The sequence below is a fragment of the Armigeres subalbatus genome, chromosome 1 (genome assembly GCF_024139115.2).
Source record: "Armigeres subalbatus isolate Guangzhou_Male chromosome 1, GZ_Asu_2, whole genome shotgun sequence".
Lineage (NCBI taxonomy): Eukaryota > Metazoa > Arthropoda > Insecta > Diptera > Culicidae > Armigeres > Armigeres subalbatus.
In genome coordinates, this window is record NC_085139.1 from 228315509 (window position 1) to 228338769 (window position 23261).

Below are 23261 nucleotides of genomic sequence, written 5' to 3' on the forward strand. Positions count from 1 at the left end.
GCCCTACCCTTTCTAAACCAAAGGGCAGGGTATAAGGAATTTGTTTTTAATTTGATGTCATATAAGAGACGGCACAGGCTTTCTTTCATTTTCACTGACACTCTGGACTGCTCTTATCAGGAATATAACAGTTTAATATTTACTTATTTATTTCTCTGAATCAGCAAGTTTATTTCGTTTGCTTCCAATCAATAATAGTAATAATGTCTACAAATTTATATAGCAGTGTCCAATTGATAGTACATTTCATTCAATGTACTTGACTTATACATTCAGAGTGCCCAAAACTGTTCGCATAATTTGGATGGATTACAACACAAAAATAAATCGAAAATTGATTATTAATGATTACTCCCTCTTTACGAATCACGGTGCTCATATATTATTCGTACTATTTTGCAGTGTAGAATAAAAAAAAAAAGAACCGTAGGTTAAAAGTAAAACATTATCAAATAATCATTAAATCAAAAATATTTGGTGAAATTGAATCTGGGGCAATAAAATCTATTAAGTATTCCGCGGATTATCACCTTCCATTGTTTCACAGTTGCCGCTATGAATTAAAAGCACTTTTAAACTGTCCATCAAATAGGTACATCTATCATCTTCCGAAAACACAAATTAAATCATAAAAGTTTAATAATATTTATCAAGATCAAACTGAAAGAATTTAAACAACGATAAACTTACGAAAAGAAATTCTGGTCCACAGCGGAAAGGATGTTCGTAACGCGCCTGCGTTGGATTTCTCCTTACCGACCAAACGTTCTAGCCTTCCTGTCCAAAATCTTCCGTGAATTTGTCTAGCTTTTTCATGTCTTCCTCGTTTACGGTCGGTTTGGTGCTGGAAAGCGACTTGAGCATGTCACTCTGGAATAAATCGATGTGTTAGAGCAGATCTTTGATTGAAAAACGATGACGTAGGATTATGTTGCAGGATCGGTATCGGGGTGCTGATACCGTCATAAATTTGTCCTTACAACATTGATTTAACATGACCTCCGAAGTTTTTTAGTGATAATAGTTTGTCAACGGCAATGTAGCACGCAAGAAAACATAGAGAAGCCCTAAGCTAAGTTATTAACTTTAAGGTTTCTAAGCCAAGGTACCATTTTTTGAACTCGTATATCATGCAGCTATCGCGATAATACATTTATGCCAAGGAAAATCGAGACAATTTCCAAACCGAAAATTGGCTAGGCCGGCACATGAATCGAACCCAGCCACCCTCAACATGATCTTGCTTTTTAGCCGCGGCTTACCGCTAGGCCCGCTTACAGCAATCATATTATAATTATTTAAAAAATCAGTGGTTTTATTTTATTTTTTATTCCTTTCTTTATTTGGAAGGTACTTTGTATTTCTTTACCGCTACTGTGCCGCGATCTACTGTGGTGGTGGTATTCTGCTGTACAGAATCCTCACAGAGTCTATTTTTAGACATTCGTTGTTGTAATCATTGCCGGGTCCATCTCATCATGAGTCCATTGTATCCATTTGTCCGTATTGTTATATCCAATTGCTCGGTTACATTGTACGGTTGCCATTTATGCGGGTACATCGGAGGAATGCCTCCGAGAAGAACAATTTGTCAGTCGTCATCGGACAGCCGTGTCGGTAAAACGCGCACCCCAAAACGTCATCGTTTGGGCTGCACCTCAGGCGACTGACAAGGGCTTAGTGGATGGGGCTGCTGGGAATCGAACCCCTGACCGTCCGCTTATAAGGCGAACGTGTAGCCAACTACGCTACGGGACCCCCCTTGATTAGTGGTTTTACTCGTCTGTCATATTTAGTACATTAGCAGTCTTCCTCACATTGTTTTAAAACATCTGAGTTTTGCACACAAATGTCTTTTTTACGTAATTCGAACTGATGTTAGGTCTTCTTTCTGCGCGTATTAGCGTCACAAGTCGGACCGGCTAGCTAACATTGACTTCATGACAAATTGGTTGACATAGTATGCAAACTTTATTCGCCCAGCATTCCTCTTCTTAGCCTAAGCTCTATCTACTCTATCCGAGCCCTATCTTTCCAACCTCTATATCAATGTTTAATTTTCTCACGCTTCAACACCGAGGGTGTACCCTTTCACTCCCTAGGATGAACCGGATTGGCATGACGAACATTCACTTTAAATGACGCACTCGTCACCAGCTAGCGTGGCCCGTTTGTCGAATATGCCGCCGAACCAAAGAGAACGTTCTACGCTCACCGTTATGCTTGATGAGGGGACTCCCCTCGATGCTCCCGCACTATCCTCTCGCACACGTTTCTTCAACGGCGGTTGCGATGGCCAATACCGCTGGTGGAATTCCCTCACTTGCTCGTCAGGTATGTCAGATGGAAACTCGTTGCTGCCGTAATTCGCGTTATGGCCGACTCTGCTTAAGCATAAAGCAAAAGAAAAGCCCTAATGGGACCAAACGTTAAATTTCCTATCGAACTTCGTCAGCCGAATGTAAGTTACTGCTTTTGCAGGCTTTTCCGATTCGACTTTACTTCGGCTATTCAATCGACTCGCGATCCGGTTCTTTCTATCGGGGAGTGAAAGGGTGCACCCTCGGTGTTGAAGCGTGAGAAAAGTAAACATTGATATAGAGGTTGGAAAGATAGGGCTCAGATAGAGTAGGTAGAGCTTAGGCTAAGAAGAGGAATGCTGGGCGAATAAAGTTTGCACACTATGTCAACCAATTTGTCATGGAGTCTAGCCGGTCCGACTTGTAACGCTAATACGCGCAGAAAGAAGACCTAACATTGGCGCCCACGTTGGGCGCCAGTGTAACAACTTTTATTTTATACAAACATAACATGCTCAAGCAACATGAAACAAATAACAAATTAAAATGATGCACGTTCTCTCCTGGTGCCCTAAGAGAGACGGCTTGGTGATGCCCACTACGGGAAATCACGAGGTTTCATATGAGATTTTGGTCCATCAGCCAAATCCCGCAAATATATGTTTATTGCGTATTGCACATTTTGTCTACAGAAATTAGTTTGCTGTATTCATAGCTGAGCCTTTGTATAGGATTCTTATCCTATTTGGGCACCTCGAATCAATTAGTGCCATTTGGCATTAACGATTCGATGTCTGTGTCTGGAACAAACTTGGGACAAATCACAACTAAATATTTTATTGCCTACTTTCAGGCTTTCCTCTTCCAGGTACCGAATCAACAAATAAAACAGACACAATATAGCACAAAAAACACAGACTTGATAGAATATTTACAACTATTTGAACAAAATGAAACCAACCGTAACACTTGGTCACATCTTGTCGAATAAATAACACCTAATTTTTCTATGTTGGATTTCCTCGTGAGGGGCTAACCCGTTATTTATTACTAAAATCAAACCGAGTAAAAAATATCTTGTTGTACCCACTTCCTGGGCAGTATACCCTAATTCACTGATTATTTCAAGCGAATGGGTCATGTAGCCTGAAACTGAAGGGAACTTGCAATAAATTTAGTTTTTGATGCCTTATGTGAATGGCAGTTTTATAGCATTTATACGCCGGACAATAACTCATCGATGCATTCGCCTAACTGTTATCATGTTAAATCAATGTTGATCATGTCAGTTGAATAAACAACTGAATTGGAGTACCAGACAGGCGCTTGGTGCTATTTGGCAGAACCCCGACCAATTATAAGTCGAAAACAGATGTTTGTAAATTCTGTACTCACCATCGTAACGGGTGGAACGGACAGCTTATCGCTAGGTACCTCCATCCAAGTCATTTCGATTGCTCCGGCATCACCCGGACTGCAGGGTACCAGTAGATCGTTGACGATCGTTTCCTTATCAACGGGGGACGGTCCGGTTATCTTTTTGAAGTGAGTCGATGATTGTACTTTTCGTACTGGTTGCATCAATGCATCGCGAACCACAATCGAAATATCTGCCCCCGAGTAGCCTTCCGTCTTGTTCGCCAGAGTACGAATATTTTCCTCCGTAAGACAATGAGACGTGTTGCCCAGATGGAGCTTGAACATTACCAAACGCGCGTGTTCCTCAGGCAATGGAATATAGATGCGTTTCTCGAATCGTCTCCGTATAGCGGAGTCTAAAATCCAGGGAGTATTGGTGGCTCCAAGGACCAGAATGCCGTCATTATCACTACCAACACCCTGCATTTGAACGAGGAATTCCGTTTTGATTCGTCGTGCACTTTCACTTTCGTTGTCCGATCGTGACGAACACAAGGAGTCCACCTCGTCGATAAATATGATGCTTGGTTTATGGTCCCGGGCCATTTCGAACAGATTCTTGACTAACTTTTCCGATTCGCCAAGCCATTTGGATACTAAATCTGAACTTGATACAGAGAAAAATGTTGAATTGTTTGCTTCCGTGGCAACTGCTTTGGCCAGATACGATTTACCAGTACCGGGTGGCTGGAAACAAAATGGGAAAAGAACCCACGTTAATGACATTTTATCACATAAAGCAGTATTTATAACTGAGAGAGGTAAGAAGCAATAAAAGAGTAAGCGACTAGAACTAGAATAGAACTAGAGAAAATAAACTGCAACTTTATCATAATTAGTAGTGGGTCAATAAATAACTTTTAAGTTATTAAGAAATACTTTCCTGTTTGCAAAGCAAATTCTACACTATCGTTACTCAACTAATACTTACCCCAAACAGTAAAATTCCCTTCCAGGGGATTCGCTTTCCCGTGAACAAATGTGGAAACTTAATCGGCAAAATGACAGCTTCTTTTAATGCCTCCTTTGCCCCTTCCAATCCTGCAACGTCTGACCACTTGACGTGCGGCTTTTCCACTACAATGGCACCCTCCAACTTCGATTGCAGTTTTTTCTTCTCCGGATCATCGGAATCGGAATCCGAACTATCACCGTTGTTCTTACTGCCTTTGCTTTCCTTCGAGCTGCTGCCTCCATCCTTCACCGGCTTCTTTTTGCCTTTTTTCAGATATGCCTTCAGCTTCTCAGCTCGATCCAGATATTGGAGGCATTTTGCTCGGATGGAATCCTTAGCCTTGTCTCCCTGTGCTTCGTCTGAAATATATTCGCATCATTTAGCCACTCCTTTACTTTTGAGAAAGGTCACGGACGACCAGAGTTCACACTGTCAAGGCCGTAACTAAATCGGAACGTAATATACTTACACTTAATGGCATGCAGAAAGTACTCCACTCCGTGCTCGTACAGGCGTAACGCTTCCTCGTAGTTTTTATTACGATCTTCTTCAGTGGCCTTCGTGACTATATCGATTGCCTTCTGTAGTGTTGATCCAGCAGCCATTATTTTCCACTCCTGGGAACCCGCAAATCCAGATGCACTGCAGGAAATAGAAGACAAAACCTCAAACTAACAGAAAACTATTACTATTAGCAAAAAATCGTCCCTAAATGAATCGAAAGAGAATATTTCCTAAGTTTCAAAATTGAGATGACTAATCCGGATTCGTAAATTGATTATTTTTACTATTGCACGAACAAAACGAAAAGTGACGTATGCCCTTTTACTTTGTCAATCACTGCAACATATAAACAAAACATAACGCGATTGAAGATTGAATATGTTCACGAAAATTTTATTGTTTCCATATTCTTACTATTAATAAACCTAGAAACTTACCTGTATAATGTATAGAAATTGAAACTGGAGTTAAAATTCACATCCAAATTACAATTTTTGCCTCTTCAACGCAATCCACTCCTAATCGCTTTCTTCGCGTTTGACTTCGGGCTCGAGCAAAAAACACTAGCCCACTAGCACCAGCTTCCTTTGTAAAATATAAATAACACTGGAAAAAAAGTGATTAATTTTTTTAAAACTTCTCGCTTAACATGTGGAAATGACCTAATCCGTAACACAGGGTAAGGGAGGTATTTTGGACCACTTTAGGACATCCCGCATAATGAATAACAGTCTACAGTGCGGTTGATATGATACATGTGAATTAAGGAGTAATGTCACAATCCATGTTATCATCAATTTATAATTTGACTACATAATTTTATTGAATTTATATTATAAACAATTATATATTCAAGCTTCCACATGTAATTAATATACAACAGATCGTCTCTGTACAATATTGATTACTTCATAATAGGTTCTACTTGATCACAAAACGTTAGTTAACTGAAACAAAACTATAACGGGGATAAACACGATATGGTCTACCGTTTTTACATAATTGTGTATCGTTTACGGCAATCATAAATACATCGCGATATCACACGCACATCTCAATATAATACGGTTTCAAGATAAAGGTAAGATATTTCTTTCAGTTCAGTGACAAATGTGAGTGTGGTAAAAAAAATGCTGCTCTTCGCCATTTGAACGGGTTGGCATGTAGAATAGGACACAAGTTTTAATTTATCAGAGAGGAAGATTCGTGTTTTAAATTGTTTAGGAAAAAGGGTAAGTATATACACAAATACCTAATCGATAAAGTCCCAAATTGACTTCAAAATAAAAACTGTGTTGATTATCTAATTGCAGATCCAGTTAGCAGAACCCTAAAAATGATTTTCTTCATTTTCCAAATGTCAGCAATCACGCGGTCATACACTGTGTACAGGTACGTACTTCTTGAATATTGATTAAACCAAGCATCAAACCCCTAAATTTTATTCTATCATGTATTGCAGACATCATCGAATTTCGGGAAAATGGACAACAGCCTGCTCAAGTGATTAGATGAATGACAACGATGTGTGGAGTGCGCAGTATGAGCCGAAATTCTCCACTTGAATTGAAAAAAAACTAAAATGCTTGAATAAAAACAGTACTAAAAATGAAGAAAATTGTATTTATTTTCGGTCTCCCTCTGCTTTGCCCACCACACCTAGAAAAAAATCAAAACATCAATGGTAACAGTACAACGGATTTAAAATATATGGTCACATTATATGCGTATGGTATCCCGTATAGTTTTTCTCGTGGAACATAGATTATTTAACAACCGCATGACATGATGTACGCCGAAAAAAATGTACTGGAAAACGACAAGTTTTAAATGGTAATTATACTTAACCGCCCATTACCCAAATAATTATTTGGTCGATTACATCATACCGCACTGTTGAAACAGTTTATAAAATGGGTAGCTTATCATTTCAGCATACAGTATACAGAAGAGTGGTGATATCGTTATTTATCATCATGAATGATCTGATTTGTCTTCCGGATATAGTTCAGGATTATGCGGGATGGACGAACAATTTTTCAAATAAAAGTTAGATTTTGTAATAATTCTTGATCAATTCCCTAAACAAGTAAAAAGTGGTGAATGCTAGGCAGGATTTGTAAGTAAAAATGTTTATAAATCCCACCGAAAGAACCAAAATATCATAAATTCTGAAGATATTTAAGATTTAATTTTGGACCACCTGTTTTTATTTTGGACCACCTGTTTTTATTCTGGACCACCTATTTAACATGTTTTGGACCACTCGAATAATTTTGAATTGCTTGCAAAGTTATGATACTATTAGATAAAATTAGTGATCCCCAGCATTTTTACGTTTCATCCTTAAAGTCTTTGTTAAGAAATACATTTTTATAGGCACTCAGGGTCTGTCTCATTTTGAGAATTAAACTGAAATTAAACTTAAAAGTGACATTTCAATAATTATCAAATAACCCTGCTCACAAAGCAAGATTACTTTTGACAGATATCGAATCATTTTGCATTGATGTCTTATTGGAATTGCTGGATAGCACCAGCCATTCTTATTGCCGGGAAATTGTCTAATTTTCGAACTGTCACTTTTAAGTTTAATTCTCCAAATGAGACAGACCCTCAAAAGCTTAGAACAATACCAATAGTTAAGGGTATTAAAACTAATCAATTTCAATACCACTCGGTACAGCATCTCAAGACAAAATTTTCAAAACGACTTATCTGCTTTTGTAAACAAAGATTCAAAGGACGATTTGACGAATCTGATAACTCTCCCACGCAAACCAACACCACCAATAGGTAGGTGAAGGATTCCGCTACCTGTTGGTGGTGTTGGTTTGCGTGGGAGAGCTATCAGATTCGCCAAATCGTCGTTTGAATCTTTGTTTACAAAAGCAGATAAGTCGTTTTGAAAATTTTGTCTTGATCTTCAAAGCAAAACAAACGTGCGGCCCATGGTCGTGATGTATTGTAGGGTGCTGTCAATACGATACACCGCGCGGCTGTTGTAATGTTCCCAAAAGCGCATTTGCACAAGATTTCACGCGGCGTTTCCCATTCAAACGGAACAACCGCACCCTACACTACTAAAAATCCACACATATTTATTAGCAAAAATCCATAGATTTAACTTATGATGTATATCAGCGCACACATAACCATTCTCCACGCGAACTACTAATAAAGTATATATCCAAATAAACTTTATGTGTGGTCTCGAATTAGCAATTATTAAATTTATGTGTGGTTCTATATCGATTATATTAGGGTGGAGCTATTGCAAAAATTTATAACGGCGACACATATATCTTATATAGATATTTTTGGCAGTGTAGGAAACGCCGCAATGTTATCTCCCCATAAGAATCGAGTATACGGGCAGAAAAAAGTGCGGTGCGTCGTTTCCTCTGGGGAGCACCGCGTGTACTTTTGGGCAAATGCGTTAATATGTACCTGGTAACTTCTACCATGCCATATTTTTATGTAGTTTACCGATCTGTTACATTTGCGTCCTTGATAGTAGTGGCACAGACAAACAGACGTAACAGCTTGAAAAAAAATCTGAGAAATCCATCGCCTAACTCCTACACCATCATCTTGCGAGCATGTTACACGAAACAGTATTTCGTATGACATTGTCACCAGAAGGCGCTGGAGTGAAATGTCAAACTCGAAGGATTACGAAGCTAGCGCCTCTAGTTGTGAAACGCGCAACCAATAGAATTTAAATTGATCGTTGAAGTCATGGTCGATGGTATTTTTTCTAGTGTTACGTCTGTTTGTCTGTGGTAGTGGGTTGCTCGGTTCTTCCTTGCTCCTTGCGCATTCTTTTTCCAAACGAAACATAATCGTAGAACACGGAACTATGAGTTTTCATAACTTTGTAAATTAATGTCCTAGTCGGGTGGTTTAATCCCCGGAAATAGGAAATTAACTTTGATTGAACTGAACCTGAGTTGCGTGCTCTTGCCTACGCAATGCGGTCGGGTCTGAGCTTGACGACCGACTGGCGAATAGCTTACACAACCTCACTTGATCAATACAGTTGCTGATGAAGAATGTGTATAGCCGCCAGACATTCTCAATACTCACGCTCCTCTAATGTGGACGTGTACTATACACATGTGGAAGTGTTGGCTTGAGAAATGGATTACGAGTGATTTGACTATGCGTCCAATTTGGGAATCTCGAGCTCAGGTCAGGAGGTCCTTCGTAGTTTAGTTGTTTAAAGCACCAGACTAGCGTACTGTAGGGTCATGGGCTCGAGTCCCATCGAAGGGAAAGTGGTTACCTCCAATACATTTTCCAAATCAATATCTTCCACATAACGTACATATTCACATATGAGTTTTCATAACATTGTAAATTAACGTCCAAGTCGGTTGGTTTAATCCCCGGAAATAGGCAATTAACTTTGATTGAACTGAAATATTTCTTCATATTTCATGTTTTCTCACAAAATAAGAATGAAAAACCAAAATTAGATTGGAACGACTTTGGGCGGATGTCCACGTAGCGGTTTTTACGCTGTGTGCACGCCGCGTAAGGTACCCAGCATCAAATGGAATAATGCACACGTAAACGTGTGCACGACTACATTTGATGCGGGGTACCTTGCGTGAACGCGGCGTACACGCAGCGTAAAAAACCGCTACGTGGACATCAGCCCTTTAATAGCAGCTCCCATATATATTATTGTTACTGCATATAAAATATATTAAATAAAATCTATAATATTCCACTTGCATTTAAATTTTATTTGTGCGTGCCAGGGGCGACTCGTCCATACGTTCTACCTGTTCATGGAACAGGTAACTATTTTTAGGTCAGAAGTAAGAAATTAATGTCTTGGCAAATAATTATAATATATAAATAATTTACAATGATTTTAACATCTAAACATCTAAAGAAACAAAATATTTCGTAGGCAGATCAAGTTAACGCCACATGCTTGGCGTACAGTCAAATTGCAGCTAAATGTGTGTTTCTCTGAAAAACTACACCCCATCACATAGAAAGCTTTTGCCAGTCGTGCGATCTATAATGAAGAACCAACAGCAGCACCAGCACTGCCAGAAGTCAAATTTAAAGTTTTGCGCCATGACAAATGATTTGAAATAATTTCCTCCTTGGTATGCTCACTCGTTCTCCGCGCGCAGAGAACCAGCGTGAGCGTTGCCAGCTTTCTCCGTTTTCTCACATCATCCTCTTTCGCATGCGAAGCAAGCACGTTTAGATGCAATTTCTGCTATGCGCGCAGGAGTCAAACCCGTTCGACGCGCTGCGAGAACAATCAACGGCGCGACGCACCTTCGGTTAGACTCGATCGTAGTGTCGGGCTGTGCTTTGCCGAAAGGCGCACCGCGCACACTTTCGCGCCGATGATTAGAAACAGTTTGTTTTTCTTTTTTCTCGTGATGAATATGCAATACATCAAGAACAATAGCAAATTAATGTTTGCGTTTTCAAAAGAGACTTTAAATAATGCTTTTTTACGAATACTCAAAATCAATTAACATAGAGAAAAAGGTATAGTTTTCACTAAATTTGAAAATTAAATAACTGGAACACATTTCAGCTTCTAAATGTGACTCATTGGTCGTCACAATCTGGGGTCGCATCAAAAAATAATTGTATAATTATATACTATAATTATTATACTAATAATGGTTAATAACATTTCTTTCATAGCAACAATATATGTGAGAGTTTAAATATTAGCGGCGATGGGACCAGCGTACCCTGAATGGTGGAATGAGCCGATATGAAAGATCTCTATTCTGAGCAATATCCAGTTATTGCCCAACTGTCACCAAGTTAGATTTTAGACGATTTCCGAGTCTAAAATTTTAAGTGCATCTAAATTTAAAACATTTTTGTAACAAAAGAGAAAAATAAGTCATTTATTGTTTCTATTTAAATTGTTTTTTTTTTCTTCTAATATTTGGTTAAGTTGTACAAGAAAAGGTTGTAATATTAGATTAAATGCCCAACTTTCATTCGAAACCACTCAGCTTGATGAATTTTTTTTATCAGCATGGTAGAACAGGTGTAGCAAAAGTCCACGAGACGCCCCTGGTGCGTGCACATAAAATATAAAAGTAAAAGAATTTCTCATTTTATGTGCAAGACTAAGGCTCGATGCCCACGTAGCGTCATTTCAACGCAGAGTGCACGTGGCGTCAAAAAGACGCAGGTGTGCACCGGGAAAAGGCGGTAACGCAGCGTCACCACGCCGATGCACACCAGCGTTATTTTAACGCTTCGTGCACGTGGCGTTAAAAAACCGCTACGTGGGCATCGGCCCTAAGGGCCGATGTCCACGTAGCGGTTTTGAACTTGCGTGCACGCAGCGTCCACGCAATTGCGGTAGGAAGTACCCAACATCAAATAGAATCATGCACACGCACTTGCGTTAACGCGGCGTCGACGCGCGTCTCATCTGCGGCGAAACCTACCGCAAAGTCACCGCAATTCCCCACAGGAACGCAGCGTGCACGCGAGTATTTTTTGACATTTCTCTATTCTTTTTCCTTCCAACAAGATTTCTAATGGGAAAATCTGCAGAAAGAATCTGGCAGATCAAGAAATCAAAACAAACAAAAATACTTCTCAAATCAGTTCATTTTGGTTTCGAAAATTAGTTTGCAAATAACAAAAACTTTCAATTCTAACTTCTTTAAATGATAGTACTAGTACGTTCGGAGCGGCAAGTGTTTCTTTCGTTCCTATGTTAATACCAGTCGTGATCAAAACACCTTTGGAAAGAACTGACAAGCAACCATCCCAGGCTGGCGGATAGAGTTAAAGTCAACGAAAATATGTGTCCGATAGTGTAGTGACGTTGCTTGTACCAACTTTATCAGAATAAATTGATTTCCGAACGGACGGTGATGTGACAATTTTGGACTGAATGACGGAGCAAAATTCAACCAACAAAGTCCGCGGGACCCTGTATGCACCAAGGCAGGCGATACCAGTTCCGTAATGGGAAAAATTATTAAATGTAAGTTTGTTACCGAGGTTCCTATATCTTAGCTTTTCTAATTTTCTATTGCTGATAGATGTACATGTTTTTAGGAATGTGAACGGAAGGATGTCGTCAAATAATGTGGATTGCAATTGCAAAAAATAAACGAGACCAGATGATGAGATGGTGGCGAGCCACAGTAAGACTCCGGGATCAGTGCGATTCTTCTAGTGTTGTGGGCAACGCGATCGGTCCGTGTTGCAGTGGAGTGAAAATTTATATTGAGTACCTAATTTGTAGGAGCGGCTGGAGTATCTGACCAAAATGTTTAATGACTTTTTATTCCGGAACAAAATGATTCGTCCCTATTTAGCCGATAAATGGAACTAATAAAAAATCGTACCCCAAACGCAAAAGATGATCGATTCAAGACAAGAACAATTAAATGCCTGGATCCACTGTAATTCAAGATTAATCTTGCCCTATGATGTAATAAATTTAAGTTCGAAATAAAGAATAAAGAACGTTATGAAATCGTAACAATATTTATTAATTATGAATGTAGAAAATATATTGGAATTAAGTAAAGGCATGCCAAATTTCTGCCTCTCTGTATTGAAAACGTGTTTTTTTTTTAACAGTCGGATTGTGTGGCCCGATTTCAATTTCACAGGTCTACAATTAATTTCGAAAGTTTAAACTTTTCATTTTAGAAGTACATAATAGATGACTTCCAAATCGACAGTGATTAATCTTTCTACCCTTTACTAAATAGCATCACTGGAACTTTATATTTTGGGATAATACTAATTACTAAGTTACTTTCTCTAGTCTGCCATCATATAGATATGTTAAAGCAAAGGTCATGACATGTTTTCAATAGCACTACCCAAAAACGACGATGACGATGAGCTTCATACAAATCAAAATCAAACTTTTATATTTGTAATACTTTAAATATTGCACATTTGATGTCTTTATGTGGATTGATAACTCGATTCATATTGGAAGAGAAAGGAAAATGACAGACTGACAACAGCTGGCAGTCAGATGGCATTCGGCGTGACAGATAGGTTTGACGGTTGAAGTTTTGCGGCAAATTACCGCTTGTCGTATGCATTCCCAGCCTGATTCAACGCCGAGTAACGCTGCGTCAACGCAGCTTGAAAAACCGCTACGTGGACATCGGCCCTAAGAGTGAAATCAGGAGTGATTCAGTCTCATTCCAAATTTTCGACCACTATTCTAGTTTGAATCTGGAGCAAAATAGAACAAACTCGCTGGTTTCCCCAGCAGTGTTCCATTCATGTTTTTCAAATTTTTAATTAAATAAAATTATTATGTTGCTGCCAAGAAAGGCGCCGTAACTTCAAAGTGGATTGATCCGTAGATGAAATGACGCGTTCATACACCAAAACAATTGAAAAATATTTGAATCTCGTGATTCAATCGTGGTTCAAATCTGCAGAAAATAGAACTGAGCGTTATACCAGTATTTTTTGACAGTTGACTGGTATAAAAAATGAATCTAGAACAGCTGCTGGGAAACATAATGTTTCAGATTCATATTCAAACTGACAGCCCCGAACGATTTGAATCACTGCTGATTTTACTCTAATATAGTACATATGCAAAGCTGAATTGCAAAAATATATGTGCAGTGCACATAAATTCTAGATGGAAAATTATCTCAGTGCATGAGAAAGGTAGATGGATTGATAAGGGGTGTTTCAATTTTATATGATTTGACGTTTCTACTCAAACATCAGTGTGCGTACATTAAGCTTTCCGGCCGGGTTCTTCTTCTTCTCATTGGCATTACATCGCCACACTGGGACAGAGCCGCCTCGTAGCTTAGTGTTCATTAAGCACTTCCACAGTTATTAACTGCGAGGTTTCTAGGGCAAGTTACCATTTTTGCATTCGTATATAGAGAGGCTAACACGATGATACTTTTATGCCCAGGGAAGTCGAGACAATTTCCAATCCGAAAATTGCCTAGACCGGCACCGGGAATCGAACCCAGCCACCCTCATCATGGCCTTGCTTTGTAGCCGCGCGTCTTACTGCACGGCTAAGGAGGGCCCCGGGCCCTCCAAAATAAAAATGAAAGCTTCCAGTTTCCAGACCACGCTCCCGGTCCGGAGCGGGCGCAATGCGCAATGAGAATGGACTGAGAGAACCGGATGAATGCTGTCATCAGAGAAAAAGTAGAATCACTAAGATTTACCGCGGCAAGGTATATAGCCAAAGGAATTCAAAAAAAGACGGTTTTATCAGGTTTTATTCTATTATTGTCAGGGGGGTTTTTGTCGACCAAATTTTATGAAATTTGGCCACTATATTCTTTGATATGCAAAGAATGTTTATGCCAAATTTGATCATAATCAGTCATAAAAAAAAACCCTGAAACCTGCCAAAGCCGTCATTCCCCCTAGCTGTTTTTTTTTTTGAAAATGGTTTATTGCACGAGATTAGAAATTAATTCAGTAAACATCAAAAATAGTACCTTTTCCGGGATCAATTCGAGAAAAAACATTTATTACCATGAACAATCAAATAAATATATGTACAATGTAGATAATCAAATGTCTAACCCGGTGCTCAAAATTATTTTCAAATACATATCCTTTTGAAATTTTTAAAATTATTTATAGAATAATTCTCGCTTAACTTTTCAAAAGGACCTAAGTAACATTTTTTTCATGAATTAATTTGAGTACTGCAATCAAAAGCTTTCATGTTTTTCTGTTGATTGCGCTATTCAAATTAATTCATGAAAAAAATGTTACTTAGGTCCTTTTGAAAAGTTAAGCGAGAATTGCATCCCATATCTCGCTGTGGAAATTTTTTCCTGTTCTTGAAAATTCAGGTGGAAACAACGTTTAGATTATTTTTTGGTGCACTCCAAATAGGGTAAATGATGTATCTTGGACAAGCGCAGGACATTCATTAGAAAATATATCGAGATTGAATAGTATAAATCAATTGAAAACCACTAGGTTCATCCAAATTCATAACCTATGATTAGTCTTGTGTCTCCATTGCCCAATTTTTGAGTAAATTACGTTTACTAGGTGTAAACTGTGATATACTGCGAACTGAAATATTTTCTTTTTGGACATCAAATATATAATTTCGACATGGAAAATGCATATATTTTGGACAGAGTCATTTTCTCCTAATTTAAAAATGGCCACCTACAGATCTCAATGGTGTGACTTACCCACACGTACCCACATTCATTTAAAAGCATTTATTTGCTTAACTGACATAGATTAAACCAGAAATTAACATTGTTTCGCAATCTTTTCGATATAATTGAAAACAGCCTGAAAGTTAGCAATTAATGGTTCATCCATGTACTGTCAGACAATAAATGTCTGATGATTAAAAACATAACTTCATTTTGGTCACTCCTTTTTCATCCGTCTCAAGTTCTTGTTAAGCGATTGGAATATGTTAGTATCTCAATTACAATCAAACTTTGGCCGCAGGACCTCAAGATTGCCGTTTGAACCAATTTAAACGTGTTTCAGGTGCATGTTACGAAGAGTCCTATAATGCATGTTCTCCTGCATACTGGCGTCCAGCAGGCACTTTGGTAGATAGCTTTACATTTTAGATAATTTTAAAGATAAATAATAGTTGATTTGTGAATTCTCATCAGGAGCCGCTAGAGTTGAGGTAAAAGTATGCAATGATCATACTTTCGATAAAAAATTTCCTACATATTATCTAAAATTGATCGAAGAAGCTCAGGCTTGTCCAAAATATATCATTTACCCTAATCTAAACGTTGTTTCCACCTGAATTTTCAGGTACATTTTACGAGCACACGTAGCTGCAAATGCTTCATAAAATTCAGGTGAAACTTACGTGTCCGGTGAATTCTATTCAAAACTCAGGTAGAACTTACCTGATTTTCACGTAGAATGAGAATTCTATCGAAAAATCAGGTAAAAGCAGGCTATAGACATCCCTATCTAACTCCCTTAGCCTAAAAATATCCACCATGTCCCGGGCACAGTGTGCAGATAGACCGCTGTCAGTTGCATGAGATGTCAACAATCGTCAACAACACCAATGATTGTAGCTTGATAATTTAAAATATCCACAACAATAAAAGGGCAGGATTTATTTTTAAATTCTGCTCAAGCTTTTCACGTTGAAATAAAAGACAAATTGTTGTTCTCCATGTAAGTAAAATCAAAATCGATCATGTAGATAAGTTTTGAATCGATTAAACTCATTAGTCATATTTAATGAATATTCCCGATTAAAGTTGCATATTGAAGAAAGCTGAATTTGGATGTTTTATAAAGTTAAGCTTTTTTAGATTTGACGTACGTTGCTCGGCGTTGGTGTTGGTGTTGGCTACGCTAAACATGAGCTCTTAGCATAGGCCTGGGTAAAAGTTACGTGAATATCAGGTGGAAAAAATCTACGTACTTTTTCAGGTGGAAACAACGTGCAGATTTTTTTGGGTGTGTGTATCTTTTGTGTAAGTAGATGGTGCTTACGTGCTTACGAATAACAAGCAGCACCAGCCACTTGTCAGTTTGGAGCATAAATAAAAAAACATAAAGTCAGACCACTTTGAAACGCTCGGCCCAATAAATTTGCATCATTCTGATAGTTTATTTTTAAAACTTTGAAATCTCGTCCTCCCACGAAACATCTTTTGCTAGTTTTGGATAAGAAATCCTTTTTGCTGAGCAGTTGTGATTGAACGATTGTAGTTTAGTGCTTGCGCGTACTCTGGTGTCCTTTGGAAAGGACACCAATAGCGGAGACAGAACAAAAAAATCGATTCTCTGTTGCGTTTGTTGAAAGACGAAAAGATGTAAAAAGAAATAGTGTTGGTGGACAAAGCTCTGGAAAAAGGAAGAAATAATTTTAACTGTGCGTGGGTTTGCTTATAAGCCTGCAGCCCAAGAAATGGATACTAAAAATCCCATCCTCCACATTCTGGTGGTGGGTTTCCACCACAAGAAAGGGTGTCAGGTACGTGTACAGCTACAGAGGGAAGCATTGTGTGGGCTGCAGGAAGAGGATGATTCATTTGGGCTTCACAATATGCTTGATTGCTCCCCAAAGATATATTTCTTAAAAAAGGGTTTAACGGAACTGGTCCACTAATGCGTTTCAATTTTTTAGGTGGAGTTTTCCTACCCTCCTCTGATAGCGGGGTCGGAAGGAAAACAAGAATGCCCTTCTGGATGGAAGTATCTACCAACGTTGGCCCTCCCGGATGGATCTCATAATTTCAACAAGGACTTTGTGTGCTTTAACCTGCCCAGCTTGACCGATCCCCACGAATCCATCTATGGGATCAGCTGCTATCGGCAAATTCCGGTTGAAAAACTGAAGATTCGAACAATCGACATGACCCGTAGTACGGTGCAAAAGGCCGTTTGCGCGCTACTGTCCATTCCGATCTATGGATATGTCGAAGTTAAGTTGTCGCTGATAGCACATGCATTTTTCGAGCAAGGTGATTTTTCGTGCACTGATATTTTGGTGAAAGCATTTGAGCAGCAAAATGCTTGTCTGTATTCAATGGATCCACTAGAATTAGCTCCCGCCAGGCTGCATTTTGTTGGATTGCCATTAAGAGAGTTACTCTTGAAGTAAGAATTTCTATACTCGTTTTGTGATTTGAATAAGAAAAATTGTTCAACTATTACAGATGGCGACATAAATTACTCATATTGTACAAGTTACTGATGCTACAAAAGCGTGTTATCTGCTTTGGATCACCAGTTCAGCCGACGTGTGCATTAATTTTAGGAGTCGTCTCTCTGCAACCAGAGCTACTGTCCAACGGTTTCCAAGAAGTGGCGTGTGTCAAGTATGTAACATTTAACTCTTTATTATAATCTTTCTCTGATGAATCTTTGCATATAATGTTGTTTCATATAAAATTGTGCAATATTTCTAAGAAGGTTTTACAAATTTAAACAAAATATATGTGCTCCATGGTATATTGTACCTTATACTTGCGCAAAAACAACATTCTCTGCAAAAAAAAAAAAAGGAAAGGAAAACGGAGGCGAGCCAGCCTGGGGCTGCAAGTCTCCTTAATAAAGCTAATAAAAAAAATAAAAAAAAAGGAAAGGAAAAAAATGCATATAACCTTTTTTATCCTTTATGCAGAACATCACGACCCATGTCACCGATGCCAAACTTTGGAACACCTTTGGAAGAATCGAAAAAATTGCCCTCCGAACCGAGTTCTCCTGTAAAGGAGTGTCCAGCGGGCGAAACAGATCCTCAGGGTGAATCATCCGGATCGGCCTCGTCGACCGCTCAAGTGACCGCCGTACAACAAAAACAACATCATTCACAAGACACCGACTCCGGCAGCACAAGCACAACACGCGAGATTACGCCCTGCTCGGAAGAAGGACAACTCGATTCACTGGATGACGTGGCTATGGGCCGTAATGGATCCAGCACCACTCGTCCAGCAATAGCCCGCGAAACCAGCGTCGATACCATTGCGTCAAATTTCTCTAGCCTTTGTGCTACCAAACCGGAAGAGTGGATGGCACCGTTGAAGATATTCCACGAGGGAAATCTATGCCTGCCGTACTTGTCGCTGCCATATATGGATCTTCTAACGGATCCTGCGGTTAAGGGATACATCATTGGTGCATCGAATGTACTTTTCCAACAGAAGCGACAACTGGCAGACGTAATGATTGATGTGGAGAACGCTGTGATTGATGTGTACGATCTGGATCTCAAGCGGCAAACTCAACTAAGCACAGAGGATCTTCGATTTGCTGACTTCATCATCAGAAATGTGCAGAACCCCAAAGAAGATGCCGAGGGAAGCGAGGTATGGATCAGGGAGCAATTTTATGGTTATCTGGTAGCGCTTCTGAAGTCATCGCTGTGTCCAGGTACGTTATTAAATTGCATTACAATCAATCGATATGTTTAGAACTGATTGTAGGAATTAAGAAGTTACATTAATTAAATGTACGAATAATAAAAACAATTTACGAGATTTATGCTTTAAACGAATATTTAGCATCGCTATCAACTTAAAGCTTTTTCTTTAAATCGCAGAAGGCAGCAAAGAGCTGGAACATTTTAATGTGCATTTCATGAGCGCCCTCAAGACAACTCAATGCTATCAAGACTGGTTGGAACGCAGCGGCGGGGAAACAAATCGTGCTTTGGAAGCTTTGGTAGTCGGACACCCTTTCGCGGGAACTCTCTCAGTTGCTGATATGAAGCTACGCATCGCACAGTTAGTTCTAAAATTCTATAAATTATAAGTCCATAAATCAATGTTTTATTTTATATTTTTAGAACCATGCAAAATAGCGAAAGCGGTCGCAAACTAAACCAAGCGGTCAACACAACTAGTCGAGCAGTGGGTGGTGCTATCACCACTGCTAAAGGAGCATTCTCCACGTGGTGGACATCCATTACGGCGGCTGTCCCGGCGGCATCTCCGGTTTCAGACCAGCTGCAGGCACACAGCGCACAATCTGACAATGCTCAATCAACGCCCGCCAATAACAACAACGAGGATCAATGCTCCGAATCGAGCGATTGCGATGAAGATCCGGATCAGAATAGTAGTTTCAGCGATAGCGATCAAAGTCAGAGCGATGGTCCTCCAATCCCGAGCCGGCCAATAGCGACGGCCGAACTAACGGCAGAAAAAACTAACAATATTATCGAAATAGGAAAAGAGGCTGAACTGCTGGATCGTAAGCATAAAATCTTCGATATTTAAAAAACAAAGTTACCCACCGCTTGGTTTGGAAAGAATGCATGCGAAACAGATATTTAAAATCATTCCATATGGGCGAATTTATCAAGACGGGCAAATTGTTCAAATGTCATGTTGTAAGTTACATTGTGTTTCCGTTCCTTTATAATGTACTTAGACCCTGAACAGATTAAATAACTGCTACGCTGACTCACTTACTACAATCGATAGTAATAAATATTCATCTCGCTTAAATAGAACAAGCAAAACACTGAAATAATCGTGAAACATTTAGCCATCGTTGAGTATAACCACGATCTGTTTAGAGTCATATTCTAAGTTCTCATAAAGTATGAAAATAGAGAATGATATACAACTGTGTGATAAAAAATAATAATTAGAAATTCACAGAATATCGCCACAAAATAGCTGTCTAACAATAAAACATGCGTTACAAATAAAACCATATAAACATAACAAATACGTCTATGGAATTCAGCTCTTCGAAATATCATGTCTACAAGTTACGTCAACCGTATGATAGTCAATCCGGCAAAATGCTCGATGATCACTTTTTCTCGGATTAAAAATCCCGTTAGATTCGACTACACGCTTTTGAATATCAGCATAGAACGTCTGAGTCATGTCAAAGACTTGGGCGTAATTTTGGATTCCCAGCTGACGTACAAAATGCATATCTCATACGTTGTAGGTAAGGCTTCCAAAACCCTGGGCTTCATCTTTCGGATGGGTAAAGAATTTTCTGACATTTACTGTCTAAAGTCTTTGTATTGCTCACTGGTGCGGTCGATACTGGAGTATTTCTCCGCCGTTTGGAATCCCAATTATACGAACGGTGCCGAACGAATTGAGTCCGTGCAATGACGCTTCCTACAATTTGCTCTGCGTAGGCTACCGTGGAGAGATCCATTACGCCTGCCATGTTATGAAAGCCGCTGTCGGCTTATCGATCTGGAGCCGCTAAGAGAACGCCGTAACACCGCTCGAGCTGTACTTGTTGCAGACGTTTTGCAAGGCCGAATAGATTGTAGTGACATTTTGGAACAGATTAATATTAACGTACAGCCGAGAACACTTCGCAATAACGCTATGTTACGAATGCCATTTCGTCGGACTAACTACAGTATGAACGGTAGTATTGAAGGATTACAGCGTATATTCAACAGGGTTTCTACAATATTCGACTTCAACCTGCCTCGCCAGACGCTGCGTCGAAGATTCAAAGAATTTTTCACATCACAATAGATAGCTGTTTTAGTGTTTGTGTCCATTTTTTTCTAAGTTTTTGACGATATGTATACTTATATTTTTTTATTACCATCATTAGGACATAAGTAGTCTGTTGATGTAGGCCTTAAATAAATACAGTACGCTAGACTAGTGCTCTGTCGAACTTCTCAGGTAATGATGAATCCAAATAACACATTGTTCAACACTCGTATTTTTTCTACACATCCACTTCGAGTGAGACTACTTTATGAGTGTACACATGACCCATAAGTGAATCTCACTCGATGTGGATGTACAAACAATACGTTGAGAAGAGTTAGGTGTTCGACAATGTCTCCAATGTTGGGAATTTGGTTGAATGTGCACTCCGAGTGGTGGAAAGGGCCGACATGAAAGAGCTCCATCTTGGGCAATGTCCAGCTCTTGTCTTCCAAGCTAGATTTCGGTCAACTTCGCTCTGGAGACTACGCCACCATGAGTTTCTAGGCCTACCTCTGTTGCGATGCCTAGCTGAGTTCCAGTCTAATGCTTGTTTTAAGATTTCGTTTCCGCCTCTGAGTGAGGTTTGGCCGCCTCAGCCCCACTCCCGTTCCAGATTTTCAGTTGTCTTCGGCCTCTGGTGACAACTACAATGGATCCCGTTGTAAAACCATCAGTGTTCTCTACTGACCAGACCATGTTTCACTAGCGTATAGCAGCTTAGATTTCACATAATTGAACAACTACATCTTAAATGGAAAATTTTATTTTTGATGCTTTGAGTTATCTGCCTGTTGACAGTCAGGAATATTGAATATAACTTTGTATATCAGAAAAGCAACCTTTTACTTCCTTATAGGGACATTACCTCGGGCCACGAGCAATACCAAACTGTAGGAATAGAGCCATAGATCAAATAAAAACACGTCTGTCTTGTACGATGTTCAAAAAAAAAAATTATTTGCTATACATAGTAACAGTTTGGTAATCATGGCATGCTTGTGGATCCTGTATCGTCGCTGACTCCTACACAAACTACGTGATCGATGTCATCGTAATCGGCTACATACCTACATAAGTTGCTATCGACAAGGTTTATTCTGTAAAGATGTGCATAATCGACATCATGCAAATGAAGCCTCGACTTGAGTCCTTACCTCTGAACCACGCTCGCGCAGAAACTTTGGGAACTATAGAAAATAGCTACCGTCCAAGTTCTTTGTGTGACCAAATCATTTGCCAATTTTGAAGAGTACTCTGACGGACTAATGGGAAAAACTAGTTGTTCTAGATTTGTCTATCACAAATTTCATCTTCCTGTGCGCCTACCTTTGCATAGCGAGTCCGCTTTCTCATTGTCATAGATTAGGCAATGGGATAGGACCCATAAAAAGGTAATCTTGAATGATTCTTCGATCAAATCACGCATCTGCTCTATTATGTTTGCAAGAAAGTAAGATGTGTGCTTAACTGGTTTCATCGACCGGAGTGCCGCGATAGCATTAAGACTATACGAGAAGATGAAATAATTGTCTACGGGCTGAACGGAAACTATCCCCAAAGCGAAGTTAATTGCTGCCAGCTCAGCAATATAAACCGAACACGGTTCCTAAAGTGGTTGAATTTACATCGAAAACACCAAAGCCAGTGGATCCGTGCGAGAACCGTTAGTGAAACATCTGTTGTTGCAATTGTCATGTTTATATTTTTCAGAAAAAATGGGGAATGGAACGATTTCGAAGATGATGTCGTATTCCTTAAATTGAATGTTTCATGGACAGATCGCATTCAATGGAGGAACTGTCGTTGATAAAGTTAACTTGTGGTGGATTATAACATGGAAGACAAAGATCTGACGATATGTGGTTGAGATAGACCCTCAGGAATCTTGTCCGACGAATCAGTTCAAGCATAATTCGAAATTTTCTAAGAAAAATGTGTTACTTGTTCCACATTTGATCAGTATTCGAACTGAGAGTTCCCAGTAGCGGTGCTGTAAAGGAGTGACTTCAGAAAGATCCTCCAGGCTCATGTTATGTGTTGAATGTATACAGCCTAGATCAATACGCAAACAACCATATTGAATTAGTTTCAATTTGATTAGGTGACATTCAGCTGCCGAGAGAAAGCAGAAAGAGCCGTATTCTAAAA

At 39.3% G+C, this 23261-nt stretch overlaps 2 protein-coding genes and 2 long non-coding RNA genes across 7 annotated transcripts; 3 read left to right on the top strand and 1 right to left on the bottom strand.

Moving 5' to 3' along the window:
- Nucleotides 1–113: 113 nt before the first annotated feature.
- On the bottom strand, nt 114–5773 carry LOC134205840 (vacuolar protein sorting-associated protein 4). Of its 3 annotated transcripts, XR_009978208.1 has the most exons (6): nt 5616–5773; nt 5144–5316; nt 4651–5033; nt 3696–4406; nt 691–870; nt 114–605 (listed from the first exon to the last, which is right to left on the bottom strand). XR_009978208.1 is itself a non-coding variant. In XM_062681461.1 (5 exons), exons 2-5 carry the CDS (start codon nt 5277–5279, stop codon nt 769–771), a joined length of 1332 nt encoding a protein of 443 aa, XP_062537445.1. In that variant the 5' UTR covers nt 5280–5316; nt 5616–5773; the 3' UTR covers nt 114–768. The 3 variants fall into 3 exon arrangements, 2 of the variants coding, with proteins under 2 accessions (XP_062537445.1, XP_062537446.1); XM_062681461.1 differs by having other exon boundaries at nt 114–870; XM_062681462.1 differs by having other exon boundaries at nt 114–870; nt 5144–5345; nt 5616–5766.
- A 512-nt stretch (nt 5774–6285) lies between these two features.
- Nucleotides 6286–6796, top strand: LOC134211578 (uncharacterized). The gene is made up of 3 exons (XR_009979043.1): nt 6286–6410; nt 6492–6570; nt 6641–6796. It is a non-coding gene; the product is annotated as an uncharacterized LOC134211578 (long non-coding RNA).
- A 4812-nt stretch (nt 6797–11608) lies between these two features.
- LOC134211581 (uncharacterized) lies at nt 11609–12688 on the top strand. Of its 2 annotated transcripts, none has more exons than XR_009979045.1 (2): nt 11609–12181; nt 12240–12688. It is a non-coding gene; the product is annotated as an uncharacterized LOC134211581 (long non-coding RNA). The 2 variants fall into 2 exon arrangements; XR_009979044.1 differs by having other exon boundaries at nt 12256–12688.
- Nucleotides 12689–16719: 4031 nt separating this feature from the next.
- LOC134205836 (late secretory pathway protein AVL9 homolog) lies at nt 16720–20361 on the top strand. Its single transcript, XM_062681455.1, has 6 exons — nt 16720–17152; nt 17306–17778; nt 17838–17999; nt 18305–19056; nt 19226–19409; nt 19472–20361. The coding sequence occupies exons 1-6, from the start codon at nt 17087–17089 to the stop codon at nt 19902–19904; spliced, it is 2070 nt and encodes a 689-aa protein (XP_062537439.1). The 5' UTR covers nt 16720–17086; the 3' UTR covers nt 19905–20361.
- The last annotated feature ends 2900 nt before the right edge of the window (nt 20362–23261 follow it).